This window comes from Apiospora marii, assembly GCF_038362585.1.
Source record: "Apiospora marii strain CBS 49790 chromosome Unknown utg000002l_segment0_segment0, whole genome shotgun sequence".
In the NCBI taxonomy this organism is placed as follows: domain Eukaryota; kingdom Fungi; phylum Ascomycota; class Sordariomycetes; order Amphisphaeriales; family Apiosporaceae; genus Apiospora; species Apiospora marii.
The window spans coordinates 4,447,474-4,472,293 of NW_027117373.1; the positions used below are offsets into that span (position 1 = coordinate 4,447,474).

General features: G+C 51.4%; 8 protein-coding genes across 8 annotated transcripts; 5 read left to right on the forward strand and 3 right to left on the reverse strand.

The window, feature by feature from the left end:
- Positions 1-323: 323 nt before the first annotated feature.
- Positions 324-1,697, reverse strand: PG985_003090 (U3 small nucleolar ribonucleoprotein IMP4; the record flags this gene model as incomplete). The annotated part of the gene is made up of 7 exons (XM_066822859.1): positions 324-445; positions 581-804; positions 877-911; positions 989-1,070; positions 1,130-1,293; positions 1,364-1,611; positions 1,673-1,697. 7 exons carry the CDS (start codon positions 1,695-1,697, stop codon positions 324-326), a joined length of 900 nt encoding a protein of 299 aa, XP_066690291.1.
- A 720-nt stretch (positions 1,698-2,417) lies between these two features.
- Positions 2,418-5,880, forward strand: PG985_003091 (uncharacterized protein; the record flags this gene model as incomplete). Its single annotated transcript, XM_066822860.1, has 2 exons — positions 2,418-2,824; positions 2,892-5,880. The coding sequence occupies 2 exons, from the start codon at positions 2,418-2,420 to the stop codon at positions 5,878-5,880; spliced, it is 3,396 nt and encodes a 1,131-aa protein (XP_066690292.1).
- A 1,162-nt stretch (positions 5,881-7,042) lies between these two features.
- On the forward strand, positions 7,043-9,140 carry PG985_003092 (amidase; the record flags this gene model as incomplete). Its single annotated transcript, XM_066822861.1, has 4 exons — positions 7,043-7,083; positions 7,294-7,937; positions 8,021-8,619; positions 8,691-9,140. The coding sequence occupies 4 exons, from the start codon at positions 7,043-7,045 to the stop codon at positions 9,138-9,140; spliced, it is 1,734 nt and encodes a 577-aa protein (XP_066690293.1).
- A 1,400-nt stretch (positions 9,141-10,540) lies between these two features.
- On the forward strand, positions 10,541-11,904 carry PG985_003093 (uncharacterized protein; the record flags this gene model as incomplete). Its single annotated transcript, XM_066822862.1, has 2 exons — positions 10,541-11,083; positions 11,146-11,904. 2 exons carry the CDS (start codon positions 10,541-10,543, stop codon positions 11,902-11,904), a joined length of 1,302 nt encoding a protein of 433 aa, XP_066690294.1.
- Positions 11,905-13,301: 1,397 nt separating this feature from the next.
- On the reverse strand, positions 13,302-15,308 carry PG985_003094 (uncharacterized protein; the record flags this gene model as incomplete). The annotated part of the gene is made up of 3 exons (XM_066822863.1): positions 13,302-13,543; positions 13,602-15,048; positions 15,120-15,308. 3 exons carry the CDS (start codon positions 15,306-15,308, stop codon positions 13,302-13,304), a joined length of 1,878 nt encoding a protein of 625 aa, XP_066690295.1.
- A 3,251-nt stretch (positions 15,309-18,559) lies between these two features.
- Positions 18,560-19,333, forward strand: PG985_003095 (4-amino-4-deoxychorismate protein; the record flags this gene model as incomplete). Its single annotated transcript, XM_066822864.1, has 1 exon — positions 18,560-19,333. The coding sequence occupies one exon, from the start codon at positions 18,560-18,562 to the stop codon at positions 19,331-19,333; it is 774 nt and encodes a 257-aa protein (XP_066690296.1).
- Positions 19,334-20,000: 667 nt separating this feature from the next.
- On the forward strand, positions 20,001-23,087 carry PG985_003096 (uncharacterized protein; the record flags this gene model as incomplete). Its single annotated transcript, XM_066822865.1, has 1 exon — positions 20,001-23,087. The coding sequence occupies one exon, from the start codon at positions 20,001-20,003 to the stop codon at positions 23,085-23,087; it is 3,087 nt and encodes a 1,028-aa protein (XP_066690297.1).
- An 86-nt stretch (positions 23,088-23,173) lies between these two features.
- Positions 23,174-24,438, reverse strand: PG985_003097 (uncharacterized protein; the record flags this gene model as incomplete). Its single annotated transcript, XM_066822866.1, has 2 exons — positions 23,174-24,334; positions 24,403-24,438. The coding sequence occupies 2 exons, from the start codon at positions 24,436-24,438 to the stop codon at positions 23,174-23,176; spliced, it is 1,197 nt and encodes a 398-aa protein (XP_066690298.1).
- Between the last annotated feature and the right edge of the window lie 382 nt (positions 24,439-24,820).

The following is a 24,820-nucleotide window of genomic DNA, read 5'->3' on the forward strand; positions in this document are numbered from 1 at the left end:
TGCTATTGCCAATGACTGGCGTATAATCTGCTCTCCCCCCTGACACAGGGGCTTTTGCGAGTGCATCTACCATCTTTGATACATCCCTCAGCAGCAAGTCCAGCATGAGAGATATAATCATATCCCATATCGGCGCAGAACTTGTGCGTTATGTTACTGGACGTTATGCCGGTACCCTCCTCGCAGCCCCTGTTTATGTTGTTCATTCCCTTTTGCAAAGATATGAATGGTTCCGCCACGAAATTCAGCATAGCCCAGTAAACCATATCTTCGTGTGAGAAAGACGGCCCTCATTCTTGCCCAAATCGTGAAGGTCGTTTTACTCACAGGTAATCCTTCTTGCGACCTGTTCGTGTATACTGGCTCAGATGCCACTCGACATCAGCATCCTTATTGTCAAGCAATCCGTTGCGGATCTCAAAGATCCTCATCGTCATACGCGGACCTTTTCGGTGCCCAAAATTAGCTATTGTTCTACCTGTTTGATTCGTGTTGAGAGGAATAAACCCCCAGGAAATTTACACATCGTGGCTCGGAAGGAAGGGGGTTTAGGAGGGAAATCTTGTTTTGAGGTACTTACCAACTTCACTCAACTCCACACTGTCGTACCCTGTCTTGACAAAGACGTGGTGCCTGATCTCAATGGAGTCATTGATGTTCACAAACGTCACAACTCTCGACCCGAGTTTTGTTTGACTCGTCAATGGTTCTCGTGGAGGAAACAGGTTCTTCAGCACTCTGCATACCCTGCGGCCCAGTTTGGTCGAGAAGCCTTCGAAAAGAATATGAGGATAGCTTTCGCTCCTGTTGAAGAGTCAGCAGGTGGGCCAGCGGAGAAGTACGGCAACGCGCGGTGTCACTCGGAAGAGAACTTACACTGTACCACGGATGCTACCAGGGATATCATGACGCTACATAAAACGGTTTAGCAGGTGGTCTATTTTCTTCCTACTCGAGAGCTCGGGATATTTGAAGGGGAGGTACATACCAGTACGACGTTGTGGAGACTGAAGCTCACTGTAGGGCCCCAGGGAAGATGTGATATAGTAAGAGCTGTCGGAACACCACGCCTGTTGCCATCATGTGAGCATTGGTATTCTTTCAAACGTTGACGTAGAGCAGTACTGACTTCTCATGTAGTAGGACAATGTCAGAAAGACCGGCAGACTGTGTACTGCGAACCAAGTCTGGCAAAATGACGTTTCCACGATTCAGTCGAACAGCCGTAGGGAAGAGTAGCCTCATTTCTTTGGCGAAAGCTGAAAGGCGCGCAGAAGGGTCGCGCGATGTAGTCTGTCCGCACAGTCGCTGTCAGCCAAGACCGTCTCAACAGGTTCCCCGAGTTAAGTTCGCGATGACTTACGACCAAGATTCGAGGCTCCACGATACCCTCGAGTTGGCTGTATTCGTCGTCAAGATCTAACTCCTCGTCGACGGTTCTATCGGGACGTGATTCGTCGTATACAAAGTCCTTTCGCAGCTGCTTGTCGTTGGAGATATTGGGATCCGTCAATGGCTTGCCGGTTGCAAGCGACTGTCGAAGCTTGGCGCGCTTCTCCGAGATCTCGGCATCTCGTAACGTTAACGCTTTCCGGTAGAGGTAGTCGCGCCCTATAGGAGAAGTTCTCTGTTAGCGATTGCCTCGCGAGAAGCCGAACCCGAAAACGCTTACTTTGGCGGGCTTGTCTGCGAATCATGGCTGCGGTGAGGCTTCGTCTGCGCGACCGAGACCGATGGTAGTGGTGTCAAGGTATGTCCAGTGTGCTAGGAATTAGGCGGTAGATGTTGGCATGCAATGCAGTATCTCGGATTCAGTGTTTTGCGACGGCGGCCGTCAGGAACATTTGCTTTCAAAAGCTACGGCGGCCCCTCTAAAAAGTTCAGAGGCAGCTTAGCCTTATCGCCTATCGCTGATAATCCAGAGCAGGCGGACCCACTACCGCCCACCTCAACCTCGCCGCACTTTTGGGGACGAGCCTTCACTCTGGGTTTTGGGGGGTACAGTTTGCAGTCTAGCATTGAATGAACCAATTGATGTGGGCTTTCCCCCCCAGGTTTAAAACTCCATCGCTAACAACAAAATAATCACCAGTGAATCACCTGCGAATGGGCGATTTCTGTGCCGGGCAACCTCTTTTCCTTGCGACGAGCGACTCGATGATGTGACCCGTTCCTCTTCCGTGTCACATTCATCAACTTCCGCATTCATCCGCCCACTTATCCCTCCCGCCGATCCAGGCTCGAACTGAACCAAAGCGAAATCCAAATTATTGACTAAGTGAGTGGCATGCTCTTGTACATGTTTGGCTTTTTTTATCCTCTCCCTTTTGTGCCAGCGCCATACTCTTCGCTTGGCCTCTCGGCCTCTTCGCTTTTTTTTCCCTGCCCAGTTTGTTTGCATTTGTCGCATCGCAAGCATGGCTACTAATCTGCAAGCACAGCGCAACGCTCCAGCCAAGGCTCGCAGAGCGAGGTCAGCAAAAGCTCCCACCTCAACCCCGGCCAGCTTCTCCGCGGCCATGGAGGGCGCCTTTACCCATGTCGGCAACCACTTAATCTCCGACTCTGCTGCCGCCATAAACGCTGGCGACGATGATCTTTCCACGTTAGACCATGACGAGAGCTTGTTGTACGGAAAGCTTGGTGGTCGCAACACAGCGAGGAACGCGCGCCGCCGCACCGATGACGACGACAATGAGACCGAAGCCGCATTCGAGGATGACGATAACGAGAGCATGGCAAGTGCTGCTGTTGGGGCCATGAAGGGCCTCAACCTCAAGAACACCCCCGAAGAAGAGAAGAAGCTGCCTGATCATGCCTGCGCGTATGTATATAATTACCCATGGTCACTGACTTAGAGGCGTAACACCAATTTACTAACGACCTTCAAGTTACTGCGGCATCCACGCTCCCGGCTCTGTTGTCAAGTGCCTTGCATGCAGCAAGTGGTTCTGCAGTGCACGCGGCAATGCCAGCTCCTCTCACATTGTCAACCATCTAGTCAGAGCTCGTCATAAAGAAGTACAGCTTCACCCCCAGTCCACCCTCGGCGATACCATTCTCGAATGCTACAACTGCGGCACAAAGAACGTCTTCCTCCTCGGTTTCATTCCTGCCAAGTCGGATACCGTCGTCGTGCTCCTGTGCCGCCAGCCTTGTGGCGCCGCTCCATCGTCCAAGGACATGAGCTGGGATATCTCTAGATGGCAACCTCTGATCGAAGACCGCGGTTTTCTGTCGTGGCTCGTAGCTCCTCCCAGTGATACCGAGCAACTTCGAGCTAGACACTTGACACCTCCCATGATTGCGAAGCTCGAGGAAATGTGGAAGGATAACACCAACGCCACAGTGGCCGACCTCGAAAAGGCGGCCAGCGTCGACGACGAACCGCACCCGGTGCTGCTGAAATACGAGGATCCCTACCAATATCAGAACATTTTCGGCCCCCTCGTCAAGATGGAATCCGACTATGACAAGAAGCTCAAGGAAGCCCAGTCGGAGGACGGTCTGGTCGTTCGCTGGGATATTGGTCTCAATTACAAGCATACGGCGAGCTTCACCTTTCCCAAGCTCGAATCAGGTGACGTCAAGCTCGCTGTTGGCGACGAGATGCGTCTCAAGTACAAGGGAGAGTTGCGCCCAGGCTGGGAAGGCGTTGGCTACGTGATTAAGATCCCCAACAGCCAAAACGACGAAGTCACCCTGGAATTGCGCAAGACTGGTAATGACAAATCTGTACCGACGGAATGCACGCATAACTTTTCGGCCGATTACGTCTGGAAGGCGACTTCGTACGATCGTATGCAAGCCGCTATGAAGACCTTCGCTGTCGATGACATGAGCGTATCAGGCTACATCTTCCACAAGCTGTTGGGCCACGAAGTTGCAGTTGCTCCCATGAAGGCCAACCTACCTAAGAAGTTCAGTGTTCCCGGCCTTCCAGAACTGAACGGCAGCCAGATCAACGCTATTAAGAACGTCCTCTCCACCCCGCTTAGTCTCATCCAAGGCCCTCCAGGAACCGGCAAGACAGTCACATCCGCGACTATTATTTATCATCTTGCCAAGATGAACAACGGCCAGGTTCTGGTGTGTGCGCCTTCGAACGTCGCTGTTGATCAACTTTGCGAGCGTATCAACCTCACCGGTCTTAAGGTTGTTCGCCTTACGGCCAAATCGCGCGAAGATGTAGAGTCATCGGTTAGCTTCCTGGCTCTGCACGAACAGGTGCGCATGCTTGACAGCAACCCCGAGTTGATGAAGTTCACCCAACTCAAGAACGAAGCAAACGAACTTTCAAGCCAAGATGAAAAGAAGTTCAAGCAGCTTACTCGGGCGGCCGAACGGGAAATTCTGAGCAACGCTGATGTTGTGTGTTGCACATGCGTTGGTGCTGGAGATCCTCGACTGGCAAAGATGAAGTTCCGCAACGTCCTGATTGACGAATCGACCCAATCTGCCGAGCCGGAGTGTATGATTCCTCTGGTTTTGGGATGCAAGCAGGTCGTGCTCGTGGGAGACCACAAGCAGCTCGGGCCTGTAATCATGAACAAGAAGGCCGCCAAGGCCGGTTTGAACCAATCGCTGTTCGAGCGATTGGTCCGAATCGGATTCACGCCCATCCGCCTGAACATCCAGTACCGTATGCATCCTTGCCTGTCCAAGTTCCCCTCCAACATGTTTTATGAAGGGTCGCTCCAGAATGGTGTTTCTGCGCCAAACAGAATTCGCAAGGATGTCGATTTTCCGTGGCCTGTGGCTGAGTCTCCTATGATGTTCTGGTGCAATCTTGGAAACGAGGAGATTTCCGCATCCGGTACCTCTTACCTTAACCGGACGGAAGCCTCCAACGTCGAGAAGATCGTCACTCGCTTTTTCAAAGCTGGCGTCCGGCCCGGCGACATTGGTGTGATTACCCCATACGAAGGCCAGCGCAGCTACATTGTGAACACCATGCAGAACACGGGCACTTTCAAGAAGGAATCCTACAAGGAAGTTGAAGTGGCTTCTGTCGATGCTTTCCAGGGCCGAGAAAAGGACTTCATTGTCTTGTCTTGTGTGCGCTCCAACGACAACCAAGGCATTGGTTTCTTATCTGATCCACGCCGTCTGAACGTCGCTCTGACCCGAGCCAAATACGGTCTGGTCATCATTGGAAACCCAAAGGTCTTGGCCAAACATGATCTCTGGCATCACTTGCTTGTGCATTTCAAGGAGCAGAAGTGCCTGGTCGAGGGTCCTTTGACGAACCTGCAGACATCCCTGATGCAGTTTGGACGACCCAAGAACACCTTCCGCCAGAGACCTCACCAAATGTCCTACATTTCCAGTGGTAGCGGCTATCCCAACGGCGGTCGAAACGGCGGATTCAACGGCCCATCACCGAGCCATGAGTTTGATTCAAACTCCATGATGTCCTACATCCCCGATGACGTCTCAAGTCTTCACAGCTCGGCCTTGGGCGGTGCTGGCATTGGCAACACAGCCTTCCCACCGATGTTTGCACACTTCAATGCTGAGCAGTGGCCTGGCCTGCCCGGATTCAACTCATCCTCTGGCCGGGTTAGTGGCAAGCGTGGTGGTCGTGGAACCGAGAGTGTTGCCGGCGAAAGCGTTGCGACGTCCGAGTACACAGACACGACTTCGAGCATCATTGGTGGCAAGGGTGTTGGCCAGGGCGGCGCCAGCCTCGGAGCTGGTTTGCCAGACGTACTTCGGTCTCGGCCCACTTCCTACGCCCACTCGGATCGGTTGAAGCAGTATGTTGAGAGCTCTGGAGGTCGACCTGGTTACACCAACGGGTTCGGACGTCGCTATGATGATGATGAGAAGAGCATCAGCACAGCTTTTGCTAGTCAGATTGGCGGTGGCTTTGATTGAGTTGAACCTCTACAGTGACAGACGACTCTGCAATCATCACAATTCCTCAGCACAGCGAGGCCGACATCAAGCCGACATTCCGTGCCGCACCTATACAGCGTTCTTCGGTATTGTTCAATACCCGATCTCAACCAAATTTGGAAACGGAGATCTTAAGATCTAGGGCCGGTGAAACCTACACAGCTCAGAGCCACAAAGTGGTTAAATCACATGACCGATGCAGAAGGTGAAAGGTTCTCAATACTTCGCCCATCAAGGATGAAAGGGCTCGGGACCAGGCGGTTCGTGATGTTACCCCCTAGCTGACTAGGCCAACCCCTTGGGATGTCTTAAAGCTACATGCAATTCAGTTGGGGATGAACCGGCGCTCCGCTATGGGTTGCCCTGCAGAACACCCAGGGCGGTCATTCTTAGACATCATTATTATGTGATAGATAGTATGATTGTGCCAGGACTCCTCATGAGAGCCTTCACAAGGTCGGAGGGCTCGTGACGGCGGTTGATGAAGTGGGAGATGCTTCAGAAGCATGATGACTTCGGCGGGTTCAATGCCCCTTTTTGCTTCTGGCCTTCACGTTGTTGATTTGGTCGTTCACCAGTGAAGAGCGGCAGGCCTACATACACATTCGTTAATACACACTCATTTGCATGATATGAAATCTAGTTCTTGCTTATGCGAGATTCGCGAACCAAGCTCGAAATAATGATTATGTTGGAGTGATGCTGCGTAGATATGTACTCGTTCGGCACAGTTTCACAAAATCCGACTTCGAGGTATTGCATAAGGCAATGTACCTAAACGGAGTATGTAGCCAAGCCGGAGGAACCATACATAAAGCAGCCAACACGTTTACCCCTTGCATCGACCCTCATATACAGAGGCAGGGGTAATGAATGTGAAAGATCCAGAGTGCCGGGAAGACGGGTCAGCACCTCACTCAAACATGCATGCCCTGCCATCGGCCTTTCTTCTCACTGAGGGCTCTTTACGTTCTTTTCAGAGTATTTAGCCGGAGAAACAAACACCAGTGATATTTTAATCCTATACTGCTTCTCTACTTGTTATTTCCAAGGCCCTTTGGAGAGCGACACCCTGAAGGCTCCCACTGCCACTCCGTTGTGCCTCGCACAGCGAAAGTCAAGCTTGGTTTATTCTCCCAAAATGTCCGCACGCGGAGAGTCGTACCCTCGGCCTATTCAAGGGTATGTATCGCCTGGGCGGCGTTGTTGTATACCTGATTGGCCATCGTATGTCTAACAAAAGAGATAGGCCCCTGGTTCCTTACCGCGGTGCCAAGAGACAGGACCATCGTGTACATGGCCTTTTCTTATTTATTCTGGCATATTTGTAAGTATAAGTTCGTGCAACTTACATTCGTTGTCGGAATCTAACGGCACGGTCTTTCTATCCAGGATTGAGCATGTGGGTTTCATCAGACGCAGCGTGTGGCACAATGCCGGCTTTGGGTCGCTGCGTCGCATCTGGTCGCATCTAGGGACAGCCGAGCCTCGGTTTGTGCCTACCGTATATCCAAACGACGTACCTGGGCTTCAAAGCATACCCGAGAAGGCTGCAGCAACAGCAGCAGTAGATCCAGTTCCCACTGGTATCAATGGAACGGATCAAGAGGATTGTACACTGAACCCAATATTCGTAAACTGCTCTGTCGCGCAGTATCGTAAACGGTACCTCTCGGGAGACCTGACCCCGCTGGCCGTCGTCAAGGCCCTCCTTCCGCTGATCCGGCGTGACATATCGCCGCCGGGCGTCCACTCGACGGCCTGGATCGAGGTCAAAGTGGACCTGGTTCTCCAGGCCGCCGAAGCGTCCACGTTGCGCTACCGAAACAAACAGTCGCTTGGCCCCCTGGACGGCGTCCCGGCCGGGGTCAAAGACCAGTACGACGTCGACGGGTACCTGACGACGTTCGGTTCCGCGCACGACCTGACTGGTCGCGACCACCTCGGCCACACGTACAGTAGCTGGTGCGTCCAGAAGCTCCAAGATGCGGGGGCTATCATTGTGGGAAAGCTGAACATGCACGAATTGGCGGCAGGTAAGTGCTCCGTGTATACATACACACACATGCTCCATCGTTTTACCAAAGTAAATGGCCGCCTCCTAAGACTCTTTCTTTAGACACGTCCGGTATCAACACCACGTATGGAACCCCCCGCAATCCGTACAACGAACAGTACTACATGGGCGGGAGCTCCTCTGGATCAGCCTATGCCGTGGCTGCCGGACTGCTTCCCATCGCCCTTGGCACCGATGGTGGCGGGAGCATTCGGATCCCGGCCTCATTCTGCTCCGTGTTTGGGCTGAAGCCAAGTCATGGCCGCCTATCCTACCTTCCGGGCGACAACCACAACAGCACCTGCGAAGTCAACGGGCCGATCGCCGTCGACATGGGCTCCCTCGCCACGGTGTACTCTGTCATCAGCCAGCCGCACCCCACCTCACCGTTCCCGCCTGCCCCGAGCCTGCGCGACCTGCTTTCGCCAAACAATCTCAACACCACGCCCAGGGTGCTAGGCATCCCGGAAGCGTGGTTCGACCGCGCCGAACCGGGATTGCAGGAACTGTGCCGCAGCATGATCGACTGGCTGGTAAAGAACAAGGGCTACACCGTCGTCCCCATCGAGATCCCGTTCCTCACAGAGGGCCAAGCAGTGCACGCCCTCTCGGTGGTGTCGGACATGGCCACGGCGATCCCGGCCGCGCACGCCGGCCGCGGCGTCTCCCCACCGTCCGGATCCTGCTGGCCATGGGGCGCGAGACGAGCGCCGGCGACTACTTGTTGGCCCAGCGGCTGCGCCGCGTGCTCATGGGGCACCTCGCCTGGCTCTGGCAGCGGTACCCGGGCCTGCTCGTCGTGACGCCGACGACGGCCGGGGCGGGCTGGCCGATCCGGGCGCCGAAGCGGGAGCTCGCGCATGGGGTTAGTGATGGCGGGCACAGTCTCCAGACTATGGAGTTCGTCTGGCTGGCCAACTTCTGCGGGATGCCGAGCCTCAGCGTGCCGGCGGGGTACGTGGTGCCTGAAGGTGGCGGTGGGGATGCCGGCCGGGCTGCAGAGCCGGGGACGCCTGGCCGGGTGCCGGTCGGGTTGATGGTGACGGCTGAGTGGACGAGGGAGGACGTGCTGATGCGGTTCGGGTGCGACGCGGAGGAACTCACGGCGGAGCGCTACAGCCGGCCGGAAGGCTGGGTTGATCTCATTCGCGCTGCTCAGGGGGCCGGTCTGGAGGGACCATGAAGGGTTACATCAATGTGGGTTGCAAACGACATACCCAGACAACCAAAACTCGGCTTCTATCCGTACCTACTAGTTGCATCATCAAGTTGCATTTTAAGGCAGTCTGCTGAGTCGTTGGTTTCGATATACAAAGACAGAGCTACTTCAACGTGTTTACAGGTCAGGGAAAGAAGAAGAAAAATGTGTTTGATTTTAAAAGACTACATGATATCTGACGCGACTATTTCGATCTGCCAGTGTCATGGCCAGACTGCCTATCCTTGCTAGAGGGCACAGGGTATCACTGAGGCGGGCAGGCGGGAGAGCCAACCTTGATTGTGGGGGCTACTTTCTTCGTTCTTGGGTCAACCAATTTTGGGTCCCGACGGTTAGGTAAGCGTTAGGCTGGTTGGCTGGCTGAGTTAGGATTTGGGTTGGGCGAGTAAGCGGGGATGACCTCATACGCAGCTGAAACACATGGCACTTTCGCCCAAGACCCAGGAAAACAGACCTCAGCTAAACGTCGTGCCCTGTTTCCAAAAGCTACTAAAACTAAGGCTTCCCGACTATCAAAATACCAAATTAGAACGTCTTTTTACCAGCCACCCGGAACTGAGTAAGTAGCCAGCCAGTCGCAATATCTGTTGCCTAGATTGTCCTGGAAATGTTTCGTCAGTGGCTCTGTCGCATGGGTGATGGATTCAGACAAGGTCAGCAGCCTCCACCCACGATAACCGAAGTTGACAGGCTCATGCAGTATGATCCCTGAGACGATGTGGTGTGCTCATCAGTAATCAATCCCCGTTCCGGTTCCCTCCCGCTAGCTCAATCGACCATGGGCCCCTGGACATCCTGATACCATTGCGGTAAACTTGCGTGTGTTCTATTGGCCGTGGCTGCTGGTTGGCTCGGCGGGGGTAGGTTGTCTAGACTGCCGCTGTCTCTGGAAGCCGATGCTCTGGCCAAGCCATGGGGCAATGGTGCATGGTGGGTGCATGGTGCTTGGGTGCTTGGTGCATGGCGAGATTCCTCAGATTCCTGATTTTCGGTCCTCCCTGCGCATCGCAACAAAGCGCCTGAGGTCTTTCGTGTCGGTTCATCATTGGTACTTTTCGTGATTTCCTTCTTCTCTCCCACCTCCACCGCCATATCCAGCCCGCCAGCAACCACCCGCATAGCCTAGGAAACATCGCGGTACTACCCTGCATACATATACAACATCCGTATCGTAGGACACGGCCTTTTCGACCAACATCCCTTTCGTCTCTCCGTTTCACATTCAGATACCCCCAACCCAGCAACCCACCCCTGCAGCCTAGGTGTCTACCTCGACGACTGCCCTTTCGCCAGCTACCTCGAGTCTCTGTACAGCTATTGCATTTCTGCTCCTTTGACCGACCATCCTAGAAACGGCTGCAAACATGTCTACGACGACCGAGCCACAGGCAAAGGAGGCCGCCGGCGCACTCGACGCCAGCGCTGGGAACACCGAAGCCGCCAAACTCGAGCCAAGCGCAACGACGGAAAAGCATACGACACAGCCCGCCTCTCAACCGTCGGAGAAGATAGTACCTGCCGGTCCCACGCCGTTGGACACCAATGTCCCGCCATCCGTCGCGACGACGACATCACCGACCGCTACGCCCCATTCTACCAAGAGTCCTACCGTCGCTTCAACAGCCGCACCCACGAAGAGCACGAACGAGTCAAACGGGGCAACGGCCCCGGCTAGCGATCTCTCGGCCAAAGCAACAAATCTCAAAAACGACGACATCAATCCGCCTGACTTCCAGGGCGAGGTCCTGACCAACAATGACCTTCCTACTCAGGCCACTTTAAAGAAGTTGGAGAACCATACCGTGCTAGACTCCAGTCGCAAGTCGCATACGTTCAAGAGTCTGTACTCGGGCCCCAATGTAGCACGCCGGGTGCTGATTATATTCGTGCGGCACTTCTTTTGCGGTGTAAGTCATCCTTGGCCTAATCAAATGTGATATATAGGGCTAATTAACTCTATTTGGAACAGAACTGCCAGGAGTATCTACGCATGCTATCTGCTGCCATCACGCCAGAGGCTCTCCTGGCTTTACCGGTGCCGACCTTCATCGCTGTGATCGGCTGCGGTGCGCCGGAGCTCATCAAGTCATACATCTCGGAAACTCACTGTCCTTTCCCCGTCTATGCCGACCCCACCAAGGTTCTCTATAACGAGCTTGGCATGGTTCGGACTTTGGCCATGGGCAATCGACCGGCGTATATGCAACACAAATCCGTGGCCCAGACCGTCATGTCCGGTATCGTGCAAGGGCTGAAGCAGGTCAAGTCCGGCCTGGTACTCAAGATGGGCGACCAACGCCAGGTCGGCGGCGAGTTTCTGTTCGAACCGGCATCCCTGTCTCTCGACTCGCCCATCCCGACCCCCTCGGACGAGGAAAAGACGATCGACCTGGACGAGAAGGCGGGGCCGGCGGACGACGGCAAGAGCGAGGAGAAGAAGGTCACCTGGTGCCACCGCATGCGCACGACGCGCGACCACGTCGAGATCCCCGAGCTGATGGAGGTGCTGGGGCTGGACAGCGAGGGCGCCCCCAAGCAGCAGAGCGCCAAGCGGTACGAGAGCGCCCTCAAGGCCCGCAAGGGCACGGGCGTCAGCATGGCGAGCCAGATGAGCCGGGCGAGCATGGACGCCCGGGCGGCGAGGAGCAGCGTGGCGAGCTCCTTGAGGAGCATGCCGGAAGAGCCTGCTGCAGCTCCCACTGCGACGTCTACTACGACCGCGGCTTAGGACGACGCGATCATCCTCCAGGCCGAGGCCTCCACCAGAATCTAACCGCAACCGCCACCACCTTGGGACTGCTGACTTTTTGGAAAACGTCTCATTTGCACGTATGGTCAAGGTCACTGGGAGGTAATGAACCGGCGGGGAATGAATGAGACTACGGAAACTGTTTTCTCTCGAAAGGTGTTAAAAATAAAAGCTCTGTAGACCTATGTCCCCGAATTCAGGGGTACATAGGGAGAGCGGTGTGGTTGAGTTTCAGTCATGATTGTGTTTTTTCTCGATAGCATTGCAAGAGTCTTTTGATCCTGATACCTCATAATGATATCCTCTATTTGTTCCACTATAACGTTCTTGATTATACGTTGGTGATTGCAGATATATATATATATACAGTCGAGAAGACGATACCTCCGCGTCTTGACTAACCTAGTAGATAGACGGCGTTGATCACCCATGTACAAGGACGGCGAAGCAATACCATCCACGAATAAGACTGACCGTCTCTTTGGAGCGGCCCCCTCCCCTGACCCCACAAGCACGCACACCTGATCGATCCATGTATCAACCAAGCAAATCATTTTATCGAACGTCAACATCTTATCTCATCTCATTGGGTACAATGTTTCCATAATTACATACATAACCGGAGCCCGTAGTGACCGGCCACAAGGCTGAAGGGCGGGAAGGTTTTAGAAAAAAATATAGAGTGGAGTTGGAAGGGTTCGTGGGTTACATACGTACAGTACGGGTGTGGGTTGTTGTTGTTGGGTGGTGTGTGGGCTTTTTCTCGTTATATACAATACAGTCGTCAAAAGGGGGAAGAAAAAAAAAGGGAATTTCGTAACTTTTTTTGGGCGGTGGTATTTTGGATCCCCCCAATTTTTGGCTTTGTTCTTTTTCCTTCCTTTCCCTTCGTCGTCTCTCTCGTCATCTCTCTCTCTCTGTTTCTCTCTTGTCTTTGTACTGCTTCTTCTCCTGGCGCTTTCATCAGATTGGTTGGTTTCCAACTCGCCCCCGTCGACGTCATCCACCACATACCAACCACACACTCACCCACACTTACAACCCGCACCCGGGCCGAATGTCCTTTTCCGCCTTTTTAGATACATAGCGTTGGACGACAGTCGACTCGCGCGCGGCCAACGCCAGGAGAAAACACCACGCAAATTGCCTTTACAAGCGGGGGTGGGCAAAGCAAACCTCATGCGCCTGCTTCCTGGCAAAAAAATATACATACACTACACTGCTCCTAGGCGACGAGTCCAAGCCGAATCCAGAATCATCGTGACTAGAACCGTGGAAAGAGCTCATAATCTGGTATCAAAATATGCACCTGGTGTCATGACAGTCGTCTCATGCACTGGCGCCTGGCTGTACACGCGGTCCTACTCGGGAGGAGTTTAGCGGCCAGGGAAGCCAGGGCCACCCATGCCTTGCAGCTTGGATGCCAGCTGAGGGTACTTTTCCTGGACTTGTAATTGGGTGCGGGTAGCTTCCGCATACGACAGAGCGTTCACAATCTCGCCAGGGGTCCTGGCCAGCTCGGCAGCACGCTCGAAATACTTCAGGGCATCAGTGACCTTGCCTTGCTGCAGAAGGAGCTGGGCCATGGTCGCGACAGCGATGTCACACTCGGGATCAACTAGTCGGTCAGGTTAGCGGAATTTTTGTTAAGGAGGGATTCGCGAGATTTGACTTACTAATCAGAGCCTTCTCGCAGAGCTTCTCGGCCTCGGTGAACTCGGACTTTTGCTGGAAGAGAGCCAATGCCTTGTTAATGAGGGGCAGCACATTCATGGCCATGGGCTTGGTCTGCTTCTCCATCTCCATGGCGGTGTCGAACTTCTGGATGGCTTCGTCATGCTTGCCCTGGTCCAGGAGCAGCTCGCCGTAGTAGTTGTAGACATCGGGCACCTTTTCGAAGTTCTTAATGCATCGGCGGAAGGTGGCCATCGAAGAGGCGATGGAGCCCATCTTGTACTGAGTCACACCAAGCTGGATGTGAGAGAAGATGAAGGCGGGGTCGAGATCGATCGACTTCTGGTAGTCCTTGGCGGCTTCCTGGAACTCGCTGTGGATGAACAGGAGCTGGGCGCGGTGGTAGTAGATATCCGGATCTTGGTCGTTTTGCTGGACCGCCTTATCCAAATCTTCCGTGGCCTTGTCCCGAGCGCCCTGCTCAAGGTGCATGCTAGCACGCTTGACGTAGCTCTGTGTCATGGAGGGGTCAAGCTCGATGCTCTTGTCCATATCGGCCAATGCCTCTTGTGTAAGTCCACGCAGAGTCCTGAAAGTACCCCGCAGGTTGTAGGCGAGGGCCTCGTAAGGCGCGAGATCGCCAGCCTCCAAAGCCTTCTCGAAGGCAATGGCAGCCTCTTCGTAGCCCTCGTGCGTCTTTCTCTCCATGGCCCTCAAGCCGATTTGCAGGTGGCCCTTGCCGCTGTCGGGCGACAGCTCCTCGGTGTCTTCCAGGCCGACAGGGCGGTCCTTGACACGGAAGCTCTGAATGTAGTTGGAAACGAAGGTTGGGCTGGGCAGCTTTGACGGGTTCTTGGACTTGATAATCTCCTCGGCCTTCTGCTCGGCCACCTTCTTCAAGAGCCGCTCGACAGCGTTAGCGCTCGATTCGTTCTTGAACTCATCAATGATGCAGCTGGCGGTGAAATCGAGCAGGGCGTCGCTGTACGACTCGAGGTGCTCGTAGGCGTTAGCACGTCGGTTCAGAGCCTTGACGTAATCCGGGTCCAGGTTGATGGCGGCCGTGGTGTCCTCGACAACCTTGTCCCAGACGCTCAGAGCATTGTAGCAGGCAGCACGGTTGGAGTAGAAAATCGGGTCGGGCTTGCAAAGAATAGCCTGGGAGTACAGCTCAATGGCCTTGTTGTAGTCCTTGCTTCCGTAGGCCTTGTTGCCGGAGGCCTTGAGCTGTTGTGAGTAGTCCTTGCGCTGCTCGGCGGTTAGGCTCTCGACGGACTCTTCTGTGATAGTGGGCAGCTCATCGGCGCTCTCGACCGTTGCCGGCTTAGCTTGCTTGGAAGATGCATCGGCAGGTTGCGAGGCAGGCTTCTTCTCGGGATCTTGGCGCTCCTGCTCCTTTCTTTTCCGGCGCTCCTTCTTGGACAGCTTGGGTTGTGTCGACTTGGGCTTCTTGGGAGAGGGTTAGTCGGGCTTAATCTGGGCGGGTGGACAGCAAAGGCTGGCGAGGAGCGGCAACTCACAGAATCATTGCTGAGGTAGTAGACAACGCCGGCGCTCGTCACGACAAGAGTGGCTCCTGCGATTGTGTAGACAAGCGTCTTGTTCTCGGCGGCCCAGTTGGTGATGCGCTCCCATACTGAGTGTTCGGCGATTGGGACAGCAATTGGAGTGCCCGGAGGCGGCACGGGGGCAGCGGATGCGCCAGACATGGTCGAGAGGCAGAGGAATTAGGTGCTGACGTCGACGTCGATGGTCAAAGCAATGATCTCAAGTATACAGACTGGGGGAAGTCGGAGTGAGAGGATCCCTCTTTGGGTTGCGATAACAGGTGTGTGGGCGGCGAGAAGTGGAGGCCGAGGGGGGGTCCGGGTCGAGGATAATTGGATGGAAGGTATTAGAAGGAATTGGTGTTTTTGGCTGGGTGTCAGGTTGAGATGTCGAAGGCAGTCGAGGCAGTCGAGATCAAAAAATTGGCAGCACCGTCGGTAGTCTCAGGCAGTTAGTTTGGTCGATGATGCCGGTTTTGCAGGACTGCATTAAAAGCATTGAACACGAAAAATTATTAGCGTGACATTTCCTTGGAGGTGCTGTCATGGGCGGGAGGAGCTCTTTCCCTTGCGGGCAGCTTCTGTGCCCTCGGTGCCCAGCTCAGCTGGATGCTGGCTGGCTGTTTTTTTGCTTGTCCCCTCCACTCTCCAGCCACTCAGACCACTTTTCACACCAAGCTTTAGTGGACGGCTCCCTGCAAGGCACACTAAAAAAGATTCAACACAGGCCTACGATCGGAAGGATGCCATCATACGACCAACTGACGAGCCCCTTCCAACCAATCAGCCCCCACCCGATACAGCCGGGTGGGGGTTTCATCGCCCCGAACGCCCGCCGCCGCCTGGCCTGACAACGAGCACAGTAATGCACCGATGCACTATTCGTGTTCGTCTCTTGTAAGTCGGATGCTATTCATTTACCCAGGTAGCGGTGTCATTTCAGAGCTGGAATATTCAATATTCGCATACATTCAGTATGCACTATTCGTATCGATACATAATATGTAACGCTTTAACTACTTTATATTTAAATAAATAGGTTAAAGTATTGGTTTTATATAAATGATGTATAAAATAGTTATTTTTAATATAATTATAATATAAAATAAAGGATTCGGTATATTTGTTTTTTAAAGTTATTAATTTTTTTTTATTATAAGTTAATAAATTATAATGATTATATTCCGGCTTATATATATTTTAGTATATGCGTATTAATATAAATAAACGTTTTTATATTTACTTTTTTATTTGAAAGTTTATTTTTAAAATAATTATAAATAAAGTTTATTATTAAAAAGGCGTGTTTTAATAATATTTTTATTAAAAAAGTATTTTAAAGCCGGAAAGTTAGTTTTATTAATTAACTATTAAACTTTTTTATTTTAATTTAATATAATTCCGTATTTAGTTTATTATATAAAACTTTATATCGGGAATTATAAATATTTTTACGGTTTTAAAATTATTAAAATTCTTTAATAATAAGCTCGTAATTAAAGTAGTAATATTTAATTATAGTTTCGATATGTTTTAGTGTGAATAAGGTAATATAATTCTCTCGATTATTTAGCTTAAAAGTTTAAGTTATTTAATATTTGTTAACTTTTTATTTAATATAACGGTTAAAAAAAAATAGTAAATAAATTATTTTAATTAACTTTTTTAAATAATTTATTGCGAAAATTTGCTATAGTAATTTATTTATTTATAATACCTTGTTATTAATTTATTATATTAAGTAAATTAATATTATTAAATTTACTTATTTTTAAAGCTGTAGTAATAAGCTGTAAAATTAGCTTTAAAACTTATAACTATTACTAAAACTTGGTATCGTTTTTTAATTCGGTTAATTAAGTAATAAAATCGGTTAATTTTTTAATTAATTTATTTTTTATATCGGTTTATAGGAAATATATATCGATTGTTAATTGGTATTAAAGGGTAGAGGAAATAACCCGTTAAGATAAACCTTAACGTAATACGTAACTTTAAAAAAATAGGTTAATTTTATTAATTTAGTATAAAATTTAATAAAAAATATATTTAAACAATTTACGTTTAAAGAAGTATGATTTTTTAACCGGTTTTTTTTTTAAACGTTTCTCGTAGTTATAAATATTATTTTAAAGTGTTACGAAATTTAGTATTAAAATAATCGGCCTTAGAAAACACTAATTTTTAAGCCTTTATCCTTAAAATATTATTAATTAGTAAGTTTAGGCTATACGAATTGTAAAGTATAATAAAAACGTGATTAAAGTTAGAATCGTAGTAGAATTAATAATAAATAGCCTTTATTATTAAATAGGTATTAATAATAATAAAATTAATCCTTTTTAAATCCCTTTCGGCGATTTCTAATAGATGCGGCTTAATTAATTTTACTTTATTATTAACGTTTAATTTTAAATTATTTATATTGATATTTTTTTAGTAAAAGGCGTATTTCCGGTTATATTAAAAGGAGATATTAACGATACGATGATGTTAAAGGTTATCGGTTTTATCAAAGGTAATATTAATATAATTAGCTTAATAAGCGATTTAAACGACTTGCTTTTTTATATTATCGTATAACTTTTTTAAGTAAGAACCGCTAATTCTTTTTTAATTAGGTATTTTTTTTAGTTTAAATACGTTTTTATAAAGCTAATTATTAAATTTATTACTTAAATAGTTAAAAGATTAGCTATTTTTAAAAACCGCGTTTGCGAGAAATTGTTAAAGGGAAGCCGATATAGTTAGTTATTAAAGCTTATTATTAAGTGTTAATTTCTTTTTTTTAAATAATTTTTTAAGTTCGCGATTTTTATTATTAATATTAAATATATTAATTTTTTTTAATTCTCGTTAAAAAATAATATAGTTATCGAAATATTGTTTTAACCTTGTCGAGCCTGATTTAGTATATATTTAGTATTTATAGGCTTTATATTCTACGCGATATTAACTAAATATATTGTTCCTTTTAAAAATATATTAAATTAAAACTAAGTTTCTTTATTTCTCGCTATTTCGAACTATTAATCTATTAAAAACAATAAAAAAGAAATTAAAAAAAAAAGTTTTCTTATTAAACTATTATAAAATAACTTTTTAAATATTATTATATAACAAAATTAGCGCTTAAGCCGGCTCGTATTATATTATACAGCTTAATTATTTAATTATTTTATATTTTATATAAAATATTTACTTATTTAAGGGGTATTATAGAATAATGTACTATGCGTATATATGCGTATATTGTATATCGCTATACCCAGGGATAAAATGCATGGATGAGATGGCATATATGCGTCTGACTTGGACCCCTCCCAGCTGTGTCTATCTCACATTCGGAATATAACCTAGAGCGCTGTTCTTCCAATATTTTCAAACGGGTACCTAATATCTCGACACTGGAAATGGACGAGTTCAAACTCTTCACCACTTTGCGCTATGACCCAGCCCTGCTTGCCGTGCCTGAACAGGGGTTCGCCAACCTGGGCTGGAACCAGAGGCCATCTCCGTTCTACATATTGGACTACCACAGGGATCGGATGCTGCAAGCTGCTGCTCACTGGCGCTGGGAAGCTGCTGTCAAGCTCATCTCAGGGGAAGTGGGCTTGAAGAGGCTCGAGGAATACCTAGACGCTACCGCCCGCTCCTTTAGCAATGCCCCGCACCGAGTCAAGGTAACGCTAGGTCGTGATGGCCAGCTCGCCCACGAGGCCGCACCAATCACCAACGTGCCGTCCCAGAATCTGTTCCCTGCTGCATTGCCCAGTCCACTTGGCGCAGACGCTCAAGGTGACTCCATTGATTGCGGCGAGAAGACTGCCATCAGGGGCCCCGAGTGGCAGGTTCTTGTTGACACCCAGTCCACCGAGGGCAGTGAGTATACTCACTTCAAGACTACGGAACGCCACGTCTACGATGACGCGCGAAAGCGTGTCGAGCTCCGGCCGACCGATATGAGAGAGGTCCTCCTTGTCAACGCCGGCAATGGCCAGGTCATGGAGGCCAGCCTGACCACCCCGTATTTCTGGCGGGACAGGAAATGGGTGACACCCCCTATCCCCAGAAATTTCCTCAAATGCGAGGGGAGCGGAGGGAACAATGGCACGTCCAGGAGATGGGCTTTAGAGAGGTATGGGCTGTCCTCGCTCCAGATCGCATTCTTGCTGACCGCTTGCTAGGGGACTGGCCACTGAAGAACCTATTCTTGCGACAGAGCTTGTCGATGGAGAAGAGTGTTGGCTCAGCAATGGTGCCAGAGGTTTCATGCCAGGGCGTATCAAACTAACGGATTTCCGGAAATAACATCATGTTGACTTGCAATTTACACGAACCGAAGGAAGTCTTAATCGGACCTGTGGTAGGCCATTCATTCCATGTCCACCGTAGTCAAGCCTGGCAGGTCTTTCACCCATACTGCGGCTTCGTACGATCTTACCAGTCACTATATATATTGACAGCATATATGACCCCTATACCTCCCATGGACGAATCAGTCAATTTGCGATGATCACGCTATGCTCTGTAGTTACGTATGGGCTACATTCGGTCCCCGTTACCGACTCTATCTCCAAGTTTGGCAGGATGTACACAATCATCTTCTGCTCCAGTGAGCTCGACGCCATCGGTCTATGATTGGACCGACTACGAAAGCGAATAAACGCACCGCATGTCGTGGAATAATCACCACTTAGCACCCAACAACAAACCAGACCATAGGATGGCAGCCAGCCTGATCTACTACCTCAACAACTTCCTCCCTCACAGAACTACTGGCTGAAAACATTTCATCAGTTTCTTCTATATATCCCAGAACATTCTTTCAGTGTATATGTCAGACAGATCATGATGGCGAACACTCCGCAACCCCTCATGAAAGATCTCCGCATCGAACACCATCCGACCGGCCTGGGCATTCCGCACACTTCACCCCGCATCTCGTGGGAGTATGGCCATCAAGATGGTCTAATGTTCTCCCGCAATTGGTTGCAGGTATCCTACGAGATCCAAATGCAGCGTACCACATCGAACGATCCAGCCCATTGCAGCTATACTGTCAAGAGCCGCAACAACATCCTGGTGCCATGGCCATTTGAACCGCTCGGATCCCGCGAGAGGGTTCGGGTCCGAGTTCGAGCCAGTGGTGGAAGCTGCACTGACCCGACGAACTACGAAAGCGCATTAGCTGAAATACAACCAGCGTGGACGGATTGGACAGATTGGGTCGTCGTCGAGGCTGCGTTGCTGGACCGGAGAGACTGGCAAGCGCAGTTTATAACCTGTTCGACGAGCACAGCGGTGACAGGGGCTGACCAGAAAATCGAATACTTTCGTCCTTTCAAGCTGTACAAGGATTTCCTATTGCAGTCGACGCCTCCCCGAGCAAGGTTGTATATTACAGCCTTAGGGGTATATCAGGCATACATCAACAGCATCAGAGTCGGAGACGAATACATGGCCCCAGGGTGGACGTCATACCACAAACGGCTTCAATACCAAGTCTTTGACGTGGTGAATTTACTGAAAGATGGCAACAACAATATTACGATTCACGTTGCGGAGGGATGGTATGCTGGCCGACTACTCTGGGACCAGAACGGCGTGACTTGCTTCTACGGAGATCGTATTGGAGCCTTGGCCCAGCTCGAAGTTTACACTGCTGCAGACGACCTCGAACCTGCGGGTCGTATCTGCAGCGATATCTCTTGGGGATGGCGCCTGACCAACACTACGTCGAGTAGCATCTACGATGGCGAGCACTACGAAGTATGCGATTCGAGTTGGAACAAAGCCAACATACCACCTATGGAGCCCGCGGCGATCATCCCTTTTCCTAGCGCAGAGCTCCTTGCGACGCCCTGCCCACCGGTCCAAATCGTCCAAACCGTCAAGCCGAAAGAGATCTCCAAGTCGCCATCAGGCAAGACCCTCGTAGACTTCGGTCAAAACCTCGTCGGGCGCATCCACATACCCTCTTTGGAGCGACCTGCGGGGCATATCCTCACCATCCGCCATGCCGAACTACTCGAGCACAATGAACTCGGCACCCGACCGCTCCGAAGCGCCAGGGCGACGGATACTATTACTTTTCGATCGACCACACGTCTCAAAAACTGGAACCCGCTTTTCACTTTCCATGGCTTTCGATATATCGAGATTACAGGGTGGTCGCCCGAAGACGCCGAGAATCCCCTCACGTTGGACTCCATCTATGCCCAGGTTCTATCCTCTGCTATCAAACGCCATGGATGGTTTGAATGCTCCAACGAGTCCCTCAATCGTTTCCACCGGAACGTGGAATGGTCCATCCGATCAAACTTCCTCAGCATCCCCACCGACTGTCCTCAGCGTGATGAGCGGCTCGGGTGGACCGGAGACATCCAGGTCTTTGCCCCTACTGCTTCATTCATCTTCGACTGCGCGGGAATGCTGTCGAACTGGCTACAAGACTTAGTCATTGACCAAGAAGCTTCCGACGGGGTTGTTCCATTTGTAGTACCGGACGTCATGACCAAGGCTGGCCCTCTACCCGCTGTTCCACAGGCGGTGTGGGATGATGTCGTGGTGTTGCTTCCCTGGACGATCTACCTATACACGGGTGACAAGACTGCACTGAGAACTTGCTGGGACGGGATGCGGAAATATGTAGACGAGGTGATTCCAAAGAACGATGAAGGACTCTGGGATCCTCAGCTCTGGCAACTAGGAGACTGGCTTGACCCTGCAGCGCCACCGGACGACCCTGGTGCTGCAAGGACGGATGGAACTCTTGTTGCGGACGCATATCTCTTCCACGTCACACGCGTTATGCATGAAATTTCCAAAGTGTTAAACGAGGACGACGTAGTCATTAGCAAGTATCATGTGGAAACCCTGAGGCTTGGCCAGGCGTTCCGAAGGAAGTATATGACTCCAACAGGGCTTCTCGTGGGCGACTCACAAACCTCGTTGGCTCTGGCCTTGGTATTTGGCCTTCACGACAGTGGGGATGACCGGCGTCGTGCGGCCGCGTTATCGAGACTGGTTCGATTGGTGCGAACGGCGAAGTTCAAGGTCAACACGGGCTTCGCGGGCACACCCGCCGTGCTCCCGGCCCTTGCCTCTGTCGATCCATCCCGGGTGGAAAAGCGAGGAGGAGCAGTATTTGGCCAAGAGGATACGGCATTGCAAACAGCTTACCAGCTCCTACTGTCTACCGAGTGCCCCTCGATTCTATATCCGGTAACTAAAGGGGCCACCACCATCTGGGAACGCTGGGACAGCATGCTTCCGGACGGCCGCATTAATTCCGGCGAGATGACCAGCTTCAACCATTACGCCCTTGGAAGTGTAGCGGATTGGCTCCACACCGTTGTGGGCGGCTTGTCACCTTACATGACCCCGACGTTGGCCCCGGATCTGGGGGTGGACGACGATGCGGTAGGGTGGAGGAAGATTCGAATCCATCCCCAACCAGGCGGTGACTTGAAGTGGTGTGAAACATCATATCGCGGCGGCTCTGGGCTTGTACGATGTAGATGGCGATTGGTGCCCGACAGTCTTCCTGACGAATGGCCGAATAAGGATCCGGACGACTTCGTGGAGGAACCAGAAGATATGGACAAAAACGTCGGCGATGGCAGAACCAAGAACAAGAGGTTCAGGTTCATAATGAACGTCACCATCCCGCCCAACACGACGGCGGTCGTCTTCCTGCCCGATGCCGACGACCCAGATGATTCCTTGAAGTACGAAATGGGCTCTGGCGTGTACCTCTTCAAGTGCGCGTATCGAGATCCCGGACGTTGGCCGCCTAAGCCGATCGAGTCGTTCAACTGGCAGGGCTACTTGGACCGGAACAAGGAGGAGAAAAGAGTACCAGTATTGGGGTCCTTTTGGTCTTTGAGCGATAATGAATCGTGGCTGAAATCCAGTGACGAAGGGGAAGAAGACTGATTGACCAAGTATAGCGTTGTCATTATTATTTTGACCCCATTAAAACAAATTTCTCCCTAAAGAAGCTGTTTATTTACTAGGTAGTCTCAGAATGACAAGAGCGTTTTCTCAGTAAACTCCGTCGGCCTGCCAAACGTGACCTGAGCACGCCTCGCGACCAAGTTCATGACGATGGTAAACAGGGTCTCGGTCTTGACTTGCGGCAAGTTCTGCCGCCGGTTGATCGAGGCCGGGTAGCCCTGCTCATCCTTGAACACCTCGAACAGCGACTCCGTGCTCGGCGCCACCCCCTTTTCCTTTTGTTGGCCTCCCCCGCCGGCCGCGATACCGGCCGTGAGCTCCTTGACCCGCGCCAGCCGCGGCCTCGAGTCGGCCAACCACGTCGTATCCTCGACCCCCCTCTTCCCGTCCTCGTCGTCGCGCAGCAGCAGCAGGTGGTTCGTGTGGTGCACCCGCCCCGCACCGTCCATGCCCAGCTCCCGGACCCACCGGCTCGTGCACTCCAGCCCGGCGCCGCCCGTCGCGGCGTCCGCGACGAGGATGTGCCCGCAGCCGGCCAGGCCGCCGGCCTCCTCGCGCAGGGCCCGCACGGCGTCGAAGCGGGAGCGGGACTCGAGCGCCCGCCGCAGGGCGAGGTGGATGGGGAGTTTGCGGCGGTCGACGCCGCGGCAGCGGAGGGCGTTGAGGCAGACACCGACGCCGGAGGAGTTGAGGCCGGTTTTGGCGAGGAGGCCGGCTTCGGTTACGGTGGCGATGTTGGGGAGGGGTTGGCTGGCTGGTGACGAGGATGAGGTGTGGTCGATGTGGAGGATTATGAGGTTGGGGCGCTGGGCGGGCATCCAGTCCCAGTTTTGGGCTAGGTAGGAAAAGGAGGGCGATGGAGGAGGGTCTGTCTGGGCGGCGGCGGCGGCGAACCAACTTAGACTGGTGCAGCCGTCGCTCTCTGGCATCGCGCCGAGCCCCGTGGCAGAGGAAGAGGAGGCGTCGTCGGTGAAGAGGCCAAAGGTGATCTCGGTCCGCACGTTCAGGGCCAGGACGTCGAGGAATTCGACGCCGCTGCCCTCGGCGATGCCGCGGATCTCATCGAGGTGCCGCGGCGCGATGCGCGTGAGGGGCGCTACGTAGCGTTCCGCCTCGGCGCGGACGGCGGGCCAGTCGAGGCCGCACGTCTCCTGGAACTGCTGCCGGTAGAAGGTGAGGGAGCCCAGGACCTGGGTGCGGGCTTGCTGGCCGTGGGCTAGCCCGATCTTGTTTCATCCAGTTAGTTGGACTGCCAAGGCGGAGGTACCGTCGGGGTGTGTGTTGTCCTACGTACCTCGTGGGGAGTCCCGGAGCAACGGATCTCGAGCATCTTGTCGTCTTCTTTCAGCGACCCCTTTGAATTGGAAGTATGAAAGCTTAGGGTGAAAGATAGTTCGAAGACCTCTGTGTTTCTCCAAGAGAAAAAGCTTAGCGTTGAATGGCTATCCGCAGGTTTGGAGATAATAGATGTGCATGGTATCACGCAATGCTCCGAACCCCGCCCGTTCTCCGCATCACGAACAGCAGCAGCATCGCGAATAGATAACAAGTCTTGGCAATCTGCTGTCAATCTGTGTATGATGTAGTCGTGGCCCAAGACGAGAGCACAACTTTTGCCGATGACAGATTATGACAATTCAAGTAAAGACAAGTCGAACCTTGCCTCTGCTGTCAATCTGTCAATATGCGACAATATCCAAGTTTATGGCCTC